This window comes from Melitaea cinxia, chromosome 6 (genome assembly GCF_905220565.1).
Source record: "Melitaea cinxia chromosome 6, ilMelCinx1.1, whole genome shotgun sequence".
NCBI classification, from domain to species: Eukaryota; Metazoa; Arthropoda; class Insecta; order Lepidoptera; family Nymphalidae; genus Melitaea; species Melitaea cinxia.
Genome location: NC_059399.1, coordinates 7,616,264 through 7,629,377, shown reverse-complemented (window position 1 = coordinate 7,629,377; position 13,114 = coordinate 7,616,264). Strand labels below are relative to the sequence as shown.

At 33.1% G+C, this 13,114-nt stretch overlaps 1 protein-coding gene across 1 annotated transcript in view; it reads left to right on the top strand.

The window, feature by feature from the left end:
* Window positions 1-13,114, top strand: part of LOC123654296 (transcription cofactor vestigial-like protein 4) — a 31,012-nt gene that overhangs the window by 2,380 nt on the left and 15,518 nt on the right. Inside the window, exon 2 of the mRNA XM_045590210.1 lies at window positions 4,453-4,559. Coding sequence (XP_045446166.1) covers window positions 4,463-4,559 — 97 coding nt within the window. The 5' untranslated portion in view covers window positions 4,453-4,462. The remainder of the gene's footprint in view (window positions 1-4,452; window positions 4,560-13,114) is intronic.

Genomic DNA, 13,114 nt, shown 5'->3' with positions numbered 1-13,114 from the left:
CGAATACCTACGTTTTCAAATGCATTTACCGATTTTCTAAGACTTAAATGTAATGGAGATCATTATAAAATATACCTACCTGTGTTTCAAATAAGTTATTAAAAAATATTCTAACAGCTTTTTCAAATGAATGCAATACTAATTCCCAGTTCTATTCGGTTTTGTTTTTTATTCTAATATATTAAAAAAAAGAAATGTTTAGAATATTAGATATTCACTATTACAACAGTGTAGTTTATTTGCAAAAGGGATTGACTAATAATCATTTAATGTTGTTCTATTTATAGCATGTGTGTAGCTAATTACCTACTTTTGAATTTAAGTTTAGTTTGCCGATACAAGGGAAACAAAACAGGGACGACATCTTGCGAGATATACTATTAAGAATTAAAATACATTCTAGCCGAAGAGCGCGGTAATACCTCCGTTGACTTTATAACTACTACTGAAACATGTCATTGCATGATGTGTTAAAAAAATCGGTCCACTATATAAAGATATTTATTTACCCATTTAAACACAAACTTTTCTACTTTTCCTATTAATAGAGGTGTTTCTTATAAGATACTATTGTCAATAATAAAATATTGAATTGAAAAAAAATATATATATAATGGTTTGCGATATACTATTTAATGTATCAATAGAGAAAATAAAAGTAATAAGGGTTCGAAAGGAGGAGAGGGTTCGGCAAAAAAAAACCGAAATATCACCAGTAGAGGAGACGGGTATGAGATATACGAGTATATAATATAATCACGTGTGTTTATTTTTCCATTGAAAAAATAACCAACAAACACCCAGTAACCTTGATGTTTGTCTAGAAATTGGTAAAGCTTTAGATTAAGAACCATCGAGTTAAGGGATTTTGGGGGAAAGGGGGAGGGGGTGGGCGCGCTTCCCCCAGTGCCACTGCTACCCTTCGGAATTCCATGGTTATGAAGATATTATGGAGATATCCATGGTAAAAGTTTTGAGATTAAAAGAAGAATTCCGCAGCTTTTACACGTTTTTTTCACATTTCACACGTTATTTTAACGTTTTCACACGTTATTTTAACAAACGATACAACTGATGTTTAACGACTAAGAGACAGATGCTTTAAAAATGGCGCGCCACTTAGAGTTTCGCTTCAAATCAATGTAAGCATAAATGCATTGATTTGTCTAAATAACTGTAAAAGGCAAAGATCTAAGACCATACAACCTTATTTCAGCCCTGTTTTTAACCGCCTTCCAAAAAAGGAGGAGGTTCTCAATTCGAATGTATTTTTTTTTTATGTATGTTACATCAGAACTTTTGACTGAGTGGACCGATTTCAACATTTTTTTTTTAATCGATAGGTGGTGTGTGTCAATTGGTCCCATTTAAATTTATTTGAGATCTAACAACTACTTTTCGAGTTATATCTAATATTGCGTTTTTACTTGACGTTTTTTTGTCGACCTACGTTGTATTATACCGCATAACTTTCTACTGGATGTACCGATTTTGATAATTCTTTTTTTGTTCATCATTATTTTTATTATCATATTTTTTTGTTGGAAAGGAGATATCCCTAGTTTAGTACCATGATAAGGAAACCAGGATCTGATGATGGGATCCCAGAGAAATCGAGGGAAACTCTTGAAAATTCGCAATAACTTTTTACTGGGTGCACCAATTTTAATAATTTTTAATTTAATCGACAGCTGATGTTTGTCATGTGGTCACATATAAATTTTATTGAGATCTGAGAACTACTTTTTGAGTAATCTTTGATAACGCGTAGTTACTTGACTATTTTTTCGTCGATCTACGTTGTATAACTCTTCGATGTAATTGAAGTCGGTTTTTTTTCGTTTGCGAGCAAACACAATTATTTACTTAAATATATTTTATTTTTACTTATTTTACTTATATATTTATTATGTACGAAAAATATTCAATATTTCAGTTCATTTCTAATAATTGTTACTGAATATATGACGGTAAATAAGTAAAAATAAAAATATATTGAAGTGAAAAACATGACATGAATTAAATAGATAAAAAAAAATTAACCTAACCACCTAAGTTCAAAATTAGATTAGAAATTATTAGATTTTATTTGATTTTAATTAGATTTATTGGAATTTTTAACCCCAAATTAGATTAGATTCTTATGAAGAGTCATTAAAAATAATCAAATATGTATAATGCAAAATAAAAGAGTTTATAGTTAGCATAAAAAAATAAATTTCTCTTTTCAGAGCAACAACTTTAGTTTTTATTTCAATACACTATTTATATATATTAAAAACAATTCTTTGTTCCAAAACCGAATCGGAGCACCACACTATCCACGTGGTCTTGGTCTTTCTTACCCCTAGAGTGTTCTTGAGAAGCCGGAGGCGCAGAGGGAGGGCAGATTTTTTAGATAGTCTAAAATCTCACCACATATCACAAAGTTGCTAAAAACATCATGTGATTAATGGACGACCCTTAGCTCCTATCGTTAGTGTCAATCAAAGAGAAATTCCAAATTTAACTTACATCAAATATACTCTAACACAAGTTAGATCTCCTAAAACTCGAGACCCCACGAGACAGTATCTGAATTCTAAAAATCTCGCGTAATTTCATCCTCTTTAGACTAGCGTATCGTATAATTAAATATTTTTATGGGTCATAGATATGTTTATTGTGGTTTGCACATTTGTGATCGTGTTATGCGCAGTTACTGACCCTCGGCACCGAGTTCACATCCTAGTGAGGTCCTATGATTGTGCAACGTTCATTATTTACCTGTAATTTGTTCAATATTTAATTCGCAATTGAAACCTCTTACCTTTACATCGATTTTTTTCAATAAGCGTAATAACGGTGATTTCTACTCATAACAATAAAAAAAAAATATTTAACAAAATATAAAAGATAAAAATTTAGTAATAAGTACATAATAAACGTAATCCGTGACAAAATAAAGTTTTGAATTTAAACTATAGGTATAGAATATTCATAACTAATCTCTAAAAATTAACTCGACGTAGGTAATTAATCAATCAAATACCTTTTTAGGAATTTATAACTTGATCCAACTATATATTTAAAATTGCAACAAAATAATATAAAAATATAATTATTCGTTTGTATTTCATCATTTTATCAAATTTATAAGTAACGCCAACAGGAAATGTCTTTTACATGATATCGTGGCATAAATTTCTTAATATGTTCGTCTTTTCTTCTTATATATGACTATGCTTCTAATATTTATGTTATAGTTAGATATCTTGTTCGTTAACTTTACGTACTTATCCCAGGGTTCAATTTGGATGTACTGGCCCGCATACGGCATACTGTACGCCCGTACTTACGTGTTACTACGCCTCCGAGAAAAATTCTATTGTGGTTAATGTACCAAATTCCTCATCGTTAACGCAGTCATCGCACTATCACTCCAAAAGTTTTTGTTCGGTTCATTTCATCCGCGGACAACGATCTCAACTTTGAAAGTATAATGTCAAGCATATGTCCACATTCCATGTCATTTATTATGTTCATTATGATTCAACTGGGTCTTATTTACGAATCATGTGGGATATGTTCGGAATGTCCTTAATCACTCGTGTGGTTAATGAGATTCGATAAAAACGTAAAATCATTAGAATAACAATTAAAACGAAAATTATCATACGATATAGTAATATTTTATCTACCTACGTTTGTTACGCTACCTTTGAAAATAAAACAAATACTCTATGTATTGTATTTTATTATTTAAACAGTTTTGGAATTATAGTTTAAGAAATCAAACCATTAGAAATGATTGTTTGTGACAGAATCAAATAGAAATCGGTCGCATCGCCATGAAATCGCAACATATGTTTGACAACTAAACTATTTGTGTCAGTTTAATCAAATCATAATGTCACATTTTCAACTGGCAGAGCACGCCCGGTCCACGATAGTGGTCCATTGGCTGTGTTCCCGCATGGGTGGTATGCGTACGTTTCACAACTCTTTGTTAGCTCGTCTCTTATTTACTTGATAGCCGCGCATCTCGGACGTCTGACCACCGTCTAGCCGTTTACGTGCCGCGGAATTTTCGCTTTGGTATTTGCATGACATTTTATGTATTAACGCAACGACATTCATTCGTCGAGCCAAATATTTTTACGTTCCCAGACATAGATTGTTTCCGCTTTAGTAAACAACCGAACCGAATATCGTGTAATTGTTATGTATGTCAGATGACTGGTTAAAAGAAGATTTTCGTCTCTCTCATATATTATAATACAAACATACATTAAAAGAAATAGTGGATGATTAAAAGAAATGTGTGTGGACCACAAGTGAACCTCCAAATTGATTAGGGATTTTTATTATAAATATAAGGAATTTGGTATTACATACATTGCTAAATTGACATTTATTATTATTTACTATCATATGTTCATTGTTGTTATAAAAATAGTAAATCTTTTTTAGAGAAAATAAGATGAAGAAAGTTGAATCCCCCCTGGATGTGCTGTCACGCGCCGCAACTATGGTGCAGCCTTGTCCAGCCTACCCGGCAAGTGATTCGGATGGTTTTGGTAAGTAATTTATATAAAGTACTAGCTATTTCCCGCTGCTTCGCTCGCGTAGAAATTGATTACATTTACCAAGAGGTGCTAAAGTAGTACCTAATTATTATATCATAATAATCTAGAACTTCTTTGTATACCATGGCTCGACTTTCGTGCGCTAGAATTACCAGACTGTTCGGAAAGCTCAATTTCAATCAGGTTTCCTAAAGCAGTTGTATGAAAAACAGTTTCCCCTTTATAATGTAATTTCAGTGATGGGAACAAATCCCTTAATAAACCATCCAGAATTCACGCACAATCTGAAGTATATAATTTATTTAGTATGCAAACAAAAAAACTAAAAAAAAACTTGCTTCTAACTTATGGTATGATAGACATCGTTTAGATATGAGGCGGTAATATTCGATTCAAACAGGAATACTTGTTTATTTATTAATCAATACCCAACCGGGTACTGATTCCTAAATAAACAAGTATTCTAGTCAATTTTATCAATTTTCACTTCAAAGATTTCGCAATGCGTGAAGACAAGTCTTTGAGCAATGCGTCCTGCCTGTATTAACATACGGAGCCGAGTCGTGGACACTGACGAAGGGACTGGTCCACATGTTTAAAGTCGCTCAACGTGCAATGTAACGGGCTATGCTTTGGGTTTCTCTCAAAGATAGGATTAGAAATAACACTATCCGCGAGATAACGAAAGTAACCGACATAGCCCACAAAATTAATAAGTAGAAGTGGTAGTGGGTTGGTCACCTGTGTCGCAGGACCGATGGCCGTTGAAGCAGACATGCCCTGAAGTGGAGACGACGTCTTGGCCAACGCAGTGTGGGACGCTTTCCGGCTCGCTGGACCAACGATCTATGTAAGATTGCCGGTGTAGGCTGGATGAGGATTCCGGGAAACCGGGATATTACGCGCAAACTTTAGGAGGCCTATGTCCAGCAATGGACTGCGATAGGCTGAAGTTATATGATGATGATCATATCAAAGATGGGTGGGTATTTATAACATCAAAAACAGTCCAAAAATAAAGACGTGTGCAGATTTAAAGGAATCATCCCCATCAGAGATTGAATTTTAAAAATACTAAAATACACGTTAATTTATTTGTCATCAAAAACCTAAGAATAAAGTTTCAGTGAAAGCTTAGAAGATTATCGCGGACAAACAGAAAGACAAAATTTTAAAATCGTTTGTTTGTGTTTTAGTATCGTGTAAATAAGTATATACCCTTGAAAAACACAGTTATTTTAAAATCACAGACAGATAAAAAAAATATATCTATATGTATAGATTCGTATTTTCATAGATTTTCTAAAGTCTAGCTCACATAACTTTCTAAATAGTAACTTATCAGGCAATGAATTAAGAGTGGCTATAGTTGAAAAACGAGTCATGTTAACAAGGCTCATCTTGGAGCTAATGAAGGTCTAACTATCTCCAATCATGTCCCCTCCCCCCTAGTTAGTTGATTTAGCTGGCAACAGACGATAGATTTTATCCAAAGTAACCATAAAATGTAAATTAAAACTGTCTAATCAGTCTATAAATCTATTTATAGTCTGTAAAACAAGCAGAACCGGCGCATCGTTGATACAGTATCCGCCCACATGGTTGTAATTCGACACAAAGGGCCGCAATTTTAAAATACGATAAAACACGATCGTCGTGGTTACTGGGTTCATTTGTTTTTGTAAATCCGTGCAGATTTGTTCCCTTTTGAGAAAAGAAATGCTTAAATTTTCCAAAGAATGAATTTTTCATAATGTTAATTATTTTAAAATAAATAATTTACTTAATTAATTATTTAAGTACAGAATTCCAATACTAAACGTTTAAAGTTAACAGAATTCCGAATTAACATACGGAAATATTTGCGCTCAAAATCACCAAACCAAATTAAAAATACATGCATACTCTAAAACTCCTGTACTACCTACAAAATTTTCATTGCATTCAGTTACGTAGTTTTCTTATCAGTTTTCGATGTTTTTCGGTTTGTTAATGAATAAGTGTTCTATACGTTTTGATCATTGTCTATAGTTATAGCAGTTATATATTAGCTATAACTATCAATAGACGATGCGCGGCCTTGTAGGCGGGTCACATTCCAGATTCCAGCTGACATTGTTAATCGTCATCCGTCATCCGTAAGGGTGCGGATACATTGAGTAGAATGTTAAAATGAATATCGAGATTTTATTGAAAATAATTGTGTTCGCTTGCAAAAGTGAAAAAAAAATCGACTTTATTACATCGACAAGTAATACAACGCAGGTAGGCGAAAAAATAGAAAATTAACAAAATCGATCCACCTACTCAAATATTCTGAGGTGATTGAATTTACAAACAAACAATTTGTTAATAACGTTTTATACCACATAGCTTTTCAATGGGTAAACCGATTTTGATTATTCTTGTTTGAATTTAAAGCTGCTGCTTTTGTAGTCCGATTTAAATTTGATCGAGACCAGATGACTAATTTTTGAGTAATCTTGGATAACGCGATAAATTGTATTACTTGTCGCTGTAATTGAAGTGTTTTTTTTTCCAATTGCGAGCAAACACGATTATGAATAATTAATTGTAACACATTTGTACTAGTTGAACACGATTTTTGGCAAAACAATTATAACACGTGGTTCAATAAGTCCCGAGACTAAGTACTAAAAAAAGGTCTTTTTTATAAAATTAATTTTTATTCATCAACATAGTCTCCTCCAAGAGCGATACAGTCCCTCCAACGCTTTTCTAACTTTTCTATCCCATGTGTGTAGAACGATTTGTCTTTGGCTTCAAAATAAGCCTCCGTTGCTGCGATAACTTCACTATTTGAGTCAAATTTCTTACCCTGAAGCATTTTTTTGAGGTCTGCAAACAGCCAGTAATCGCTGGGGGCCAAGTCTGGCGAATAAGGGGGATGAGGAAGCAATTCGAAGCCCAATTCGTTAATTTTGGCCATCGTTCTCACGGACTTGTGACAAGGCGCGTTGTCCTGGTGAAACACCACTTTCTTTTTGTTCATGTGAGGCCGTTTATCCGCAATTTCGTACTTCAATCGCTCCAATAAGCACATGTAATAGTCTCTATTTATATTTTGCCCCTTTTCAAGGTAGTCGATGAAAAGTATTCCATGCGCATCCCAAAATATAGACGCCATAACCTTACCGGCCGATTTCTGAGTCTTTGGACGCTTCGGGCGGCTTTCACCAGCCGCTCTCCACTCCGCTGCCTGCCGATTGGATTCCGGAGTGAAATGGTATATCCAGGTTTCATCCATTATTACATACCGACGTAAAAAATCCTTTTTATTATGATTCATCAGCGCCAAATATCGCTCTGAATCATTGATACGTTGTTCCTTTTGATTAGTTGTAAGCAAACGCGGCACCCACTTAGAAAAAAGCTTTTTCATGGCCAAATTTTTATGTAAAATAGTGAAAACACTACCAGCTAAAATCTTCACTATCTCGGCTATCTCTCGCACTTTTACCTTCCGATCTTCCAATACGATTTTGAGGACTTGGTTAATATTTTGTTGAGTTACTGCTTCATTTGGACGACCTGAGCGTTCCCCATCATTGGTGTCCATGCGACCGCGTTTGAAGTCGGCATACCACCGACAAATGGTTGCTTTAGAGGGAGCTGATCCTGCATAACATTTTATAAGCCATTGCTGTGCTTCAACGGCATTTTTTCCCATTAAAAAACAATGTTTTATCAACACGCGAAACTCGTTTTTTTCCATTGTATCGAAATTACAACCGTAGCGTCACTTAAATGTTTCAAAATCAATAATTTTATTGTTCCATTTTTAAAAATTTGACACATATTCTTGTATTGATAGCCAGTACTTTTTAAAAATCAAAAGAGTTTTTAATATATGCGCCATTTCCAGGTTAGTCTCGGGACTTATTGAACGATCTAGTATATGTGTCAGTAGTTTACTTTAACGTACGGTTGGTGCTATAATTTTACCATTTAATATCTATAAATTCACTTTATACTTACGTATTCGTTTATGTCAAAATTCTAACTTCAGTGTTCAAAATCTCAGATAGGTATATTATAGAATTCTACAGTAAACATTAAGTAATGTTAATTGTATAGTTATGAATAGTAGAAGCGAAAGAACTGTACAACATAATAGAAAAAGACGGAAGTTCTAAAATGTGACTAGAGCGTAAAGCTTTTTTTGTAATTTCTCAAAAATTATAAATTAAATAGCTTCACACTCGTTCAAAATGTATAACATTTTAATATTAACGGATACAATACAAACAGTGCATCTAAAAATATTAAAGAAACTATAACTCTTGTTATAAAATTGAACAGAATATAAAGTTGGAATATTAATAGTGTTATTATAATATATTTTAGATCAATATTTCATATCTTTATTTAATTTTTTATGCGCAATTAAAAATCGTTGGTTTATTTAAATGTATCCGTTTTAATTATCAATCACAAGTCAAAATCAAAGAATTAGTATTTGCTTGTATACGCGATTGATATCTTATTGTTGTCTTTAAATGTTTCCAACATTCCAACCGTGACTTGCATATATTAAATTATCCTTGTTCACAAGCAAGTGAACTCGATACAAGCAGGCAGCGCATGTTTTCCTCGACTGAAAAACAATGGATCACAGTTAGGGATTGGAATCCGGTAAACCGGATCCGGTAATATGGCGGACCTAGCATCATTTTGCACCTATCGGATCCGGGGCCAAGTTACCGAAGCCGATGAATACATTTTTTGAGAAAATAACCTGCAGTCTAGGTGTCGCTCGCTAGGTTGCGCTCTGTGTTTATATTTTACCCGTCAAATAATACAAGCCGAGCGTCCTCTATTTTTTAGAGTACTCAAAATTGATAACACTAACTAATACGATAATCGTTAATTATTGATTCACTGTAGTTAGTAAAGTAATCATTATAGGTAGTCAATAATGTAAGTAGTATATGGAACTAAAAAAACAAATCGGCCAAGTGCGAATCGGACTTGCGCACAAAGGGTTCCGTACCATTGACTAAACTAGATATAAATAAATGTTCTGTAAAATATTTAATTGTTAAATAAAACTAATTATTTTGTGGATATTTCAAGCGTTTACCTAGTGCTGGTTTTTATATCGGGCAAAAAGCGGCAAAAAATCACTTTTGTTGTATGAGAGCTCCTCTAAATATTTTTTTACTATAATTTTATTATTTATTATTAAAATAAATATACAATTAAGTATTTTGTGAATATTTCAAGTGTCTACCTGTAACCATTTATTGATATCGAGCAAAAATAGGCAAAAGATCGCGTTCGTTGCGCGCGTGAAACTTGTGAAAGGAAAAATAGAGAAGATCTACTAAAAATTGAATATTAATGGAAGAATTAAAATTATAAATGTAACTCTTTATTCTATTTCGCCACGTGTTAATAAGACATGTTCGAAATTCGACTATTTATTAGGAAAATGAATCTTTTTTTGAATAAAGGAACTCGGCTTGATTCTACAAATGTAAAAATCGAGAAATTCTTCACATGGTAACATTTGTAGTTCTAATATTTTTAGCTTTCAATTTGATATTATAATTAGTTTTAAAACTGATATTTTCAATGTTATAAGCGATTTTTTTCTACTTTTTACACGAAATTCACTCATTTATAATGAAACAGCTTTTTCGGATTTTATCGCGGTTTATTAATTTTTTTTTAAAGTCCGACGTTTCGGATACTTTACAGCAACCATGGTCACGGGAGGACTGACATAAGAGACCTTTTTTAAATTTGTCTTAAATTAGTATAATAAATAATTTCATATATTGTATCTACGCTTATTATTAACGGTCTACTTATGTTGGAATGAAAAAGAAAAGTTAAGCTATTAAGGTTTAATCAATCCGATCCGGATCCGGTTGGTCCGGACGCATTTGGTTTGACTACGCAGTGTACCAATCACTTCATGTACCGTCAGCGATTATTTGTTTTTTCTTCCTTCGCGCACTCAAGCGACACGTCCGGGTAGCACGGGGTCGCGAAATTCATGTTTACGTTATAAGAATTTATTTAATGTAAAACTCCGATATATTCTTTCTAATGCTACTTAACAATGGAATTAACTCGTTGAGAAAGCTGATCTTTCTGAGTTCTAATACTAGATTTTACTAGGAAATGCTTGATGTGCAATTTTCACCGATTCACAATGCTTCCTCTGTCCCACTTATTTAACTACTTATTTAATACGTCAGAAAATTCCACATTCCAATGCTTTATAAACAAATACGTACATAAATGCTATTTTAACATCAAGTACCTACCCTACATATTTATTTTCATTTAAATTTTAATGGCAAAGCAATTTCGTTGTCTATTAGCATTTTATTAATTAAAAGATTAATTTGAAATTTATCAATATTGCTTTTTGTTTATTAACACGCGTAACGAAACTTTTAATTTAAATTAATGCTAAATGGTGATAAGATGAATTTCTCTTATTTAACGACGAAGTGTTATAATGATACAGCTGATAAGGGTGAGCATATAACGATATGTCTAATCAGAGTTTGGTCACGCGACTCGTGAAACGATAAGTTCTTGTCGGTGGTTGTTTACAAACAATTGTCGGATCGCAAATAATTATGCAACGCGATGACAGAAGCGTGGAGTTGAGCCGCGTCGTCATTTACTTTCGTTGCTCGGCGTGCGTGCGCGGACGGCGGACCAGAGAAAGCGCTCAGGAATTTGGCCGGCCTCGTCGAGCTGACTTCACACCGCGCCTCTGCCTTCTACAACGCAAGTCGCAATATTAACACAATATGCGCCGTATTGCAATACTCCATACACGTTAACAATGCTCGGCGTCCGGCATTGATTTCAAACTATTGACGTTGCAAGTCAAAATCTCGTCTGACTTATCAACATCTCATATCAATCATCCGAAGTAACTTTGTATGGAGCCGTTTTACAGCTCTCTATAAATTCAATACCTGACATTACAGTGTTATATTCACTTTGATTTGTACTTTATTTGGATGCAGTAGGAACGAATATAGCGTGTACAATAATATCCGGAACGCTGAGACGGCGTGTTACGGTTTCGAAAAGAATGCAGAATGTAGGTTGCGTTGCGAACTACAGTTACTAACATTCTTAGGAATGCAATCGTTGATCACTATTGTTGTCACAAATTATATTTTCATAACCTCTGACACCATCATTTTTTTGAATGTTTTGTGAAATAAATTACCCATCGAACTAGATTATTTGTCAACAATATTCAATATTCCTTAAATAAAATTAAATAATACTTAATTTAACCAATTGTGCAGGTCTATGTCCAGCATTGGACTGCATAGGCTGAAGAGAATGATCATGATGATAATGATGATAATTTAACCAAAATTAAGTTTTTTTTAATGACTACCTTAGTGTTTTTTTTACTAAAGAATCATTGAACACAATACGATAAATATCACTAACAACAAAAATCTTGCACTAAAAAGAACATTCCTGTGGGTAAACTGAATTACAGCAAATCAGCTGAAAATAACTGAAGAAACGATTAGGTATTTAGTTATTTGAAGAATTTGTGAACTCATTAGCAATGCCTTAGGTCGTGTACCGATACATATACAATTGCAATTAGCAATGTGTGTTAGATCATTGAAACCTTAGAGAATAGGCATTAGAAAATGTATCAAATATTGTACTTGTAATATCATTTATAGATTCACTGCTTGTATTGACAATATTTAGTGCGTTTAAGAATGGTCCTTTTATGTTTCAAATACTAAACGCTTTTTGAACATAAAAATAACAATCATGTCGAATTAGAATTAAGTAAATTATAGTATATTATAGTGAAGGTTATTTATTTCATTATATAGTGATACATGGGTGCACAGATGTTTACGTTTGAATACTCTTGTATTCGTGTCACTACTAGCGATCTCTGTACTGAGGTTGAGAGACAATGCTCGAGACGGGCCGAATAGTTCGAATAGCTACACTCTCGCTTGGCTGCCAACGAAATGGAATCCATTGCCATTAGAAATTCTACTTTATGATGACTTCATTGCTATCGCATTCTTTAGACGCATATCGCATCACGCACATGCATTTTGTGATGGCCTATCACATCACCTGACAGAATATTCAACTTTCATGATTAATTAGATAATAGAGAAAATTTTGTTGATATGATTACTTTAAGTTATTTATTTTTTATTTCAAAATACTTATAGCATTTAATTTAAGGCCCCAAATAGAAATTTTTTTTTTTTTTTTTCTAAATATACATAATCAAACGTTAACGTTTTTACTGACTTTATCATTGTTTCCGGTATAAAAGAATTAGAGTAGTAAAAAACAATATATATTTTTTTATTTTCATTGTTTTATGTATATTTATTAAAAATTATACAAGAAAATTTAGGGACAGATATAATTAAAGGTAAAACATACATTGTGGAGATTCAGTTTATAGATGACTCAACTCAAAAAAAAAATATTTTTGCATACCTAAGTCCACGGCTCACACCCAGTTACATATTACGACCTTCGTG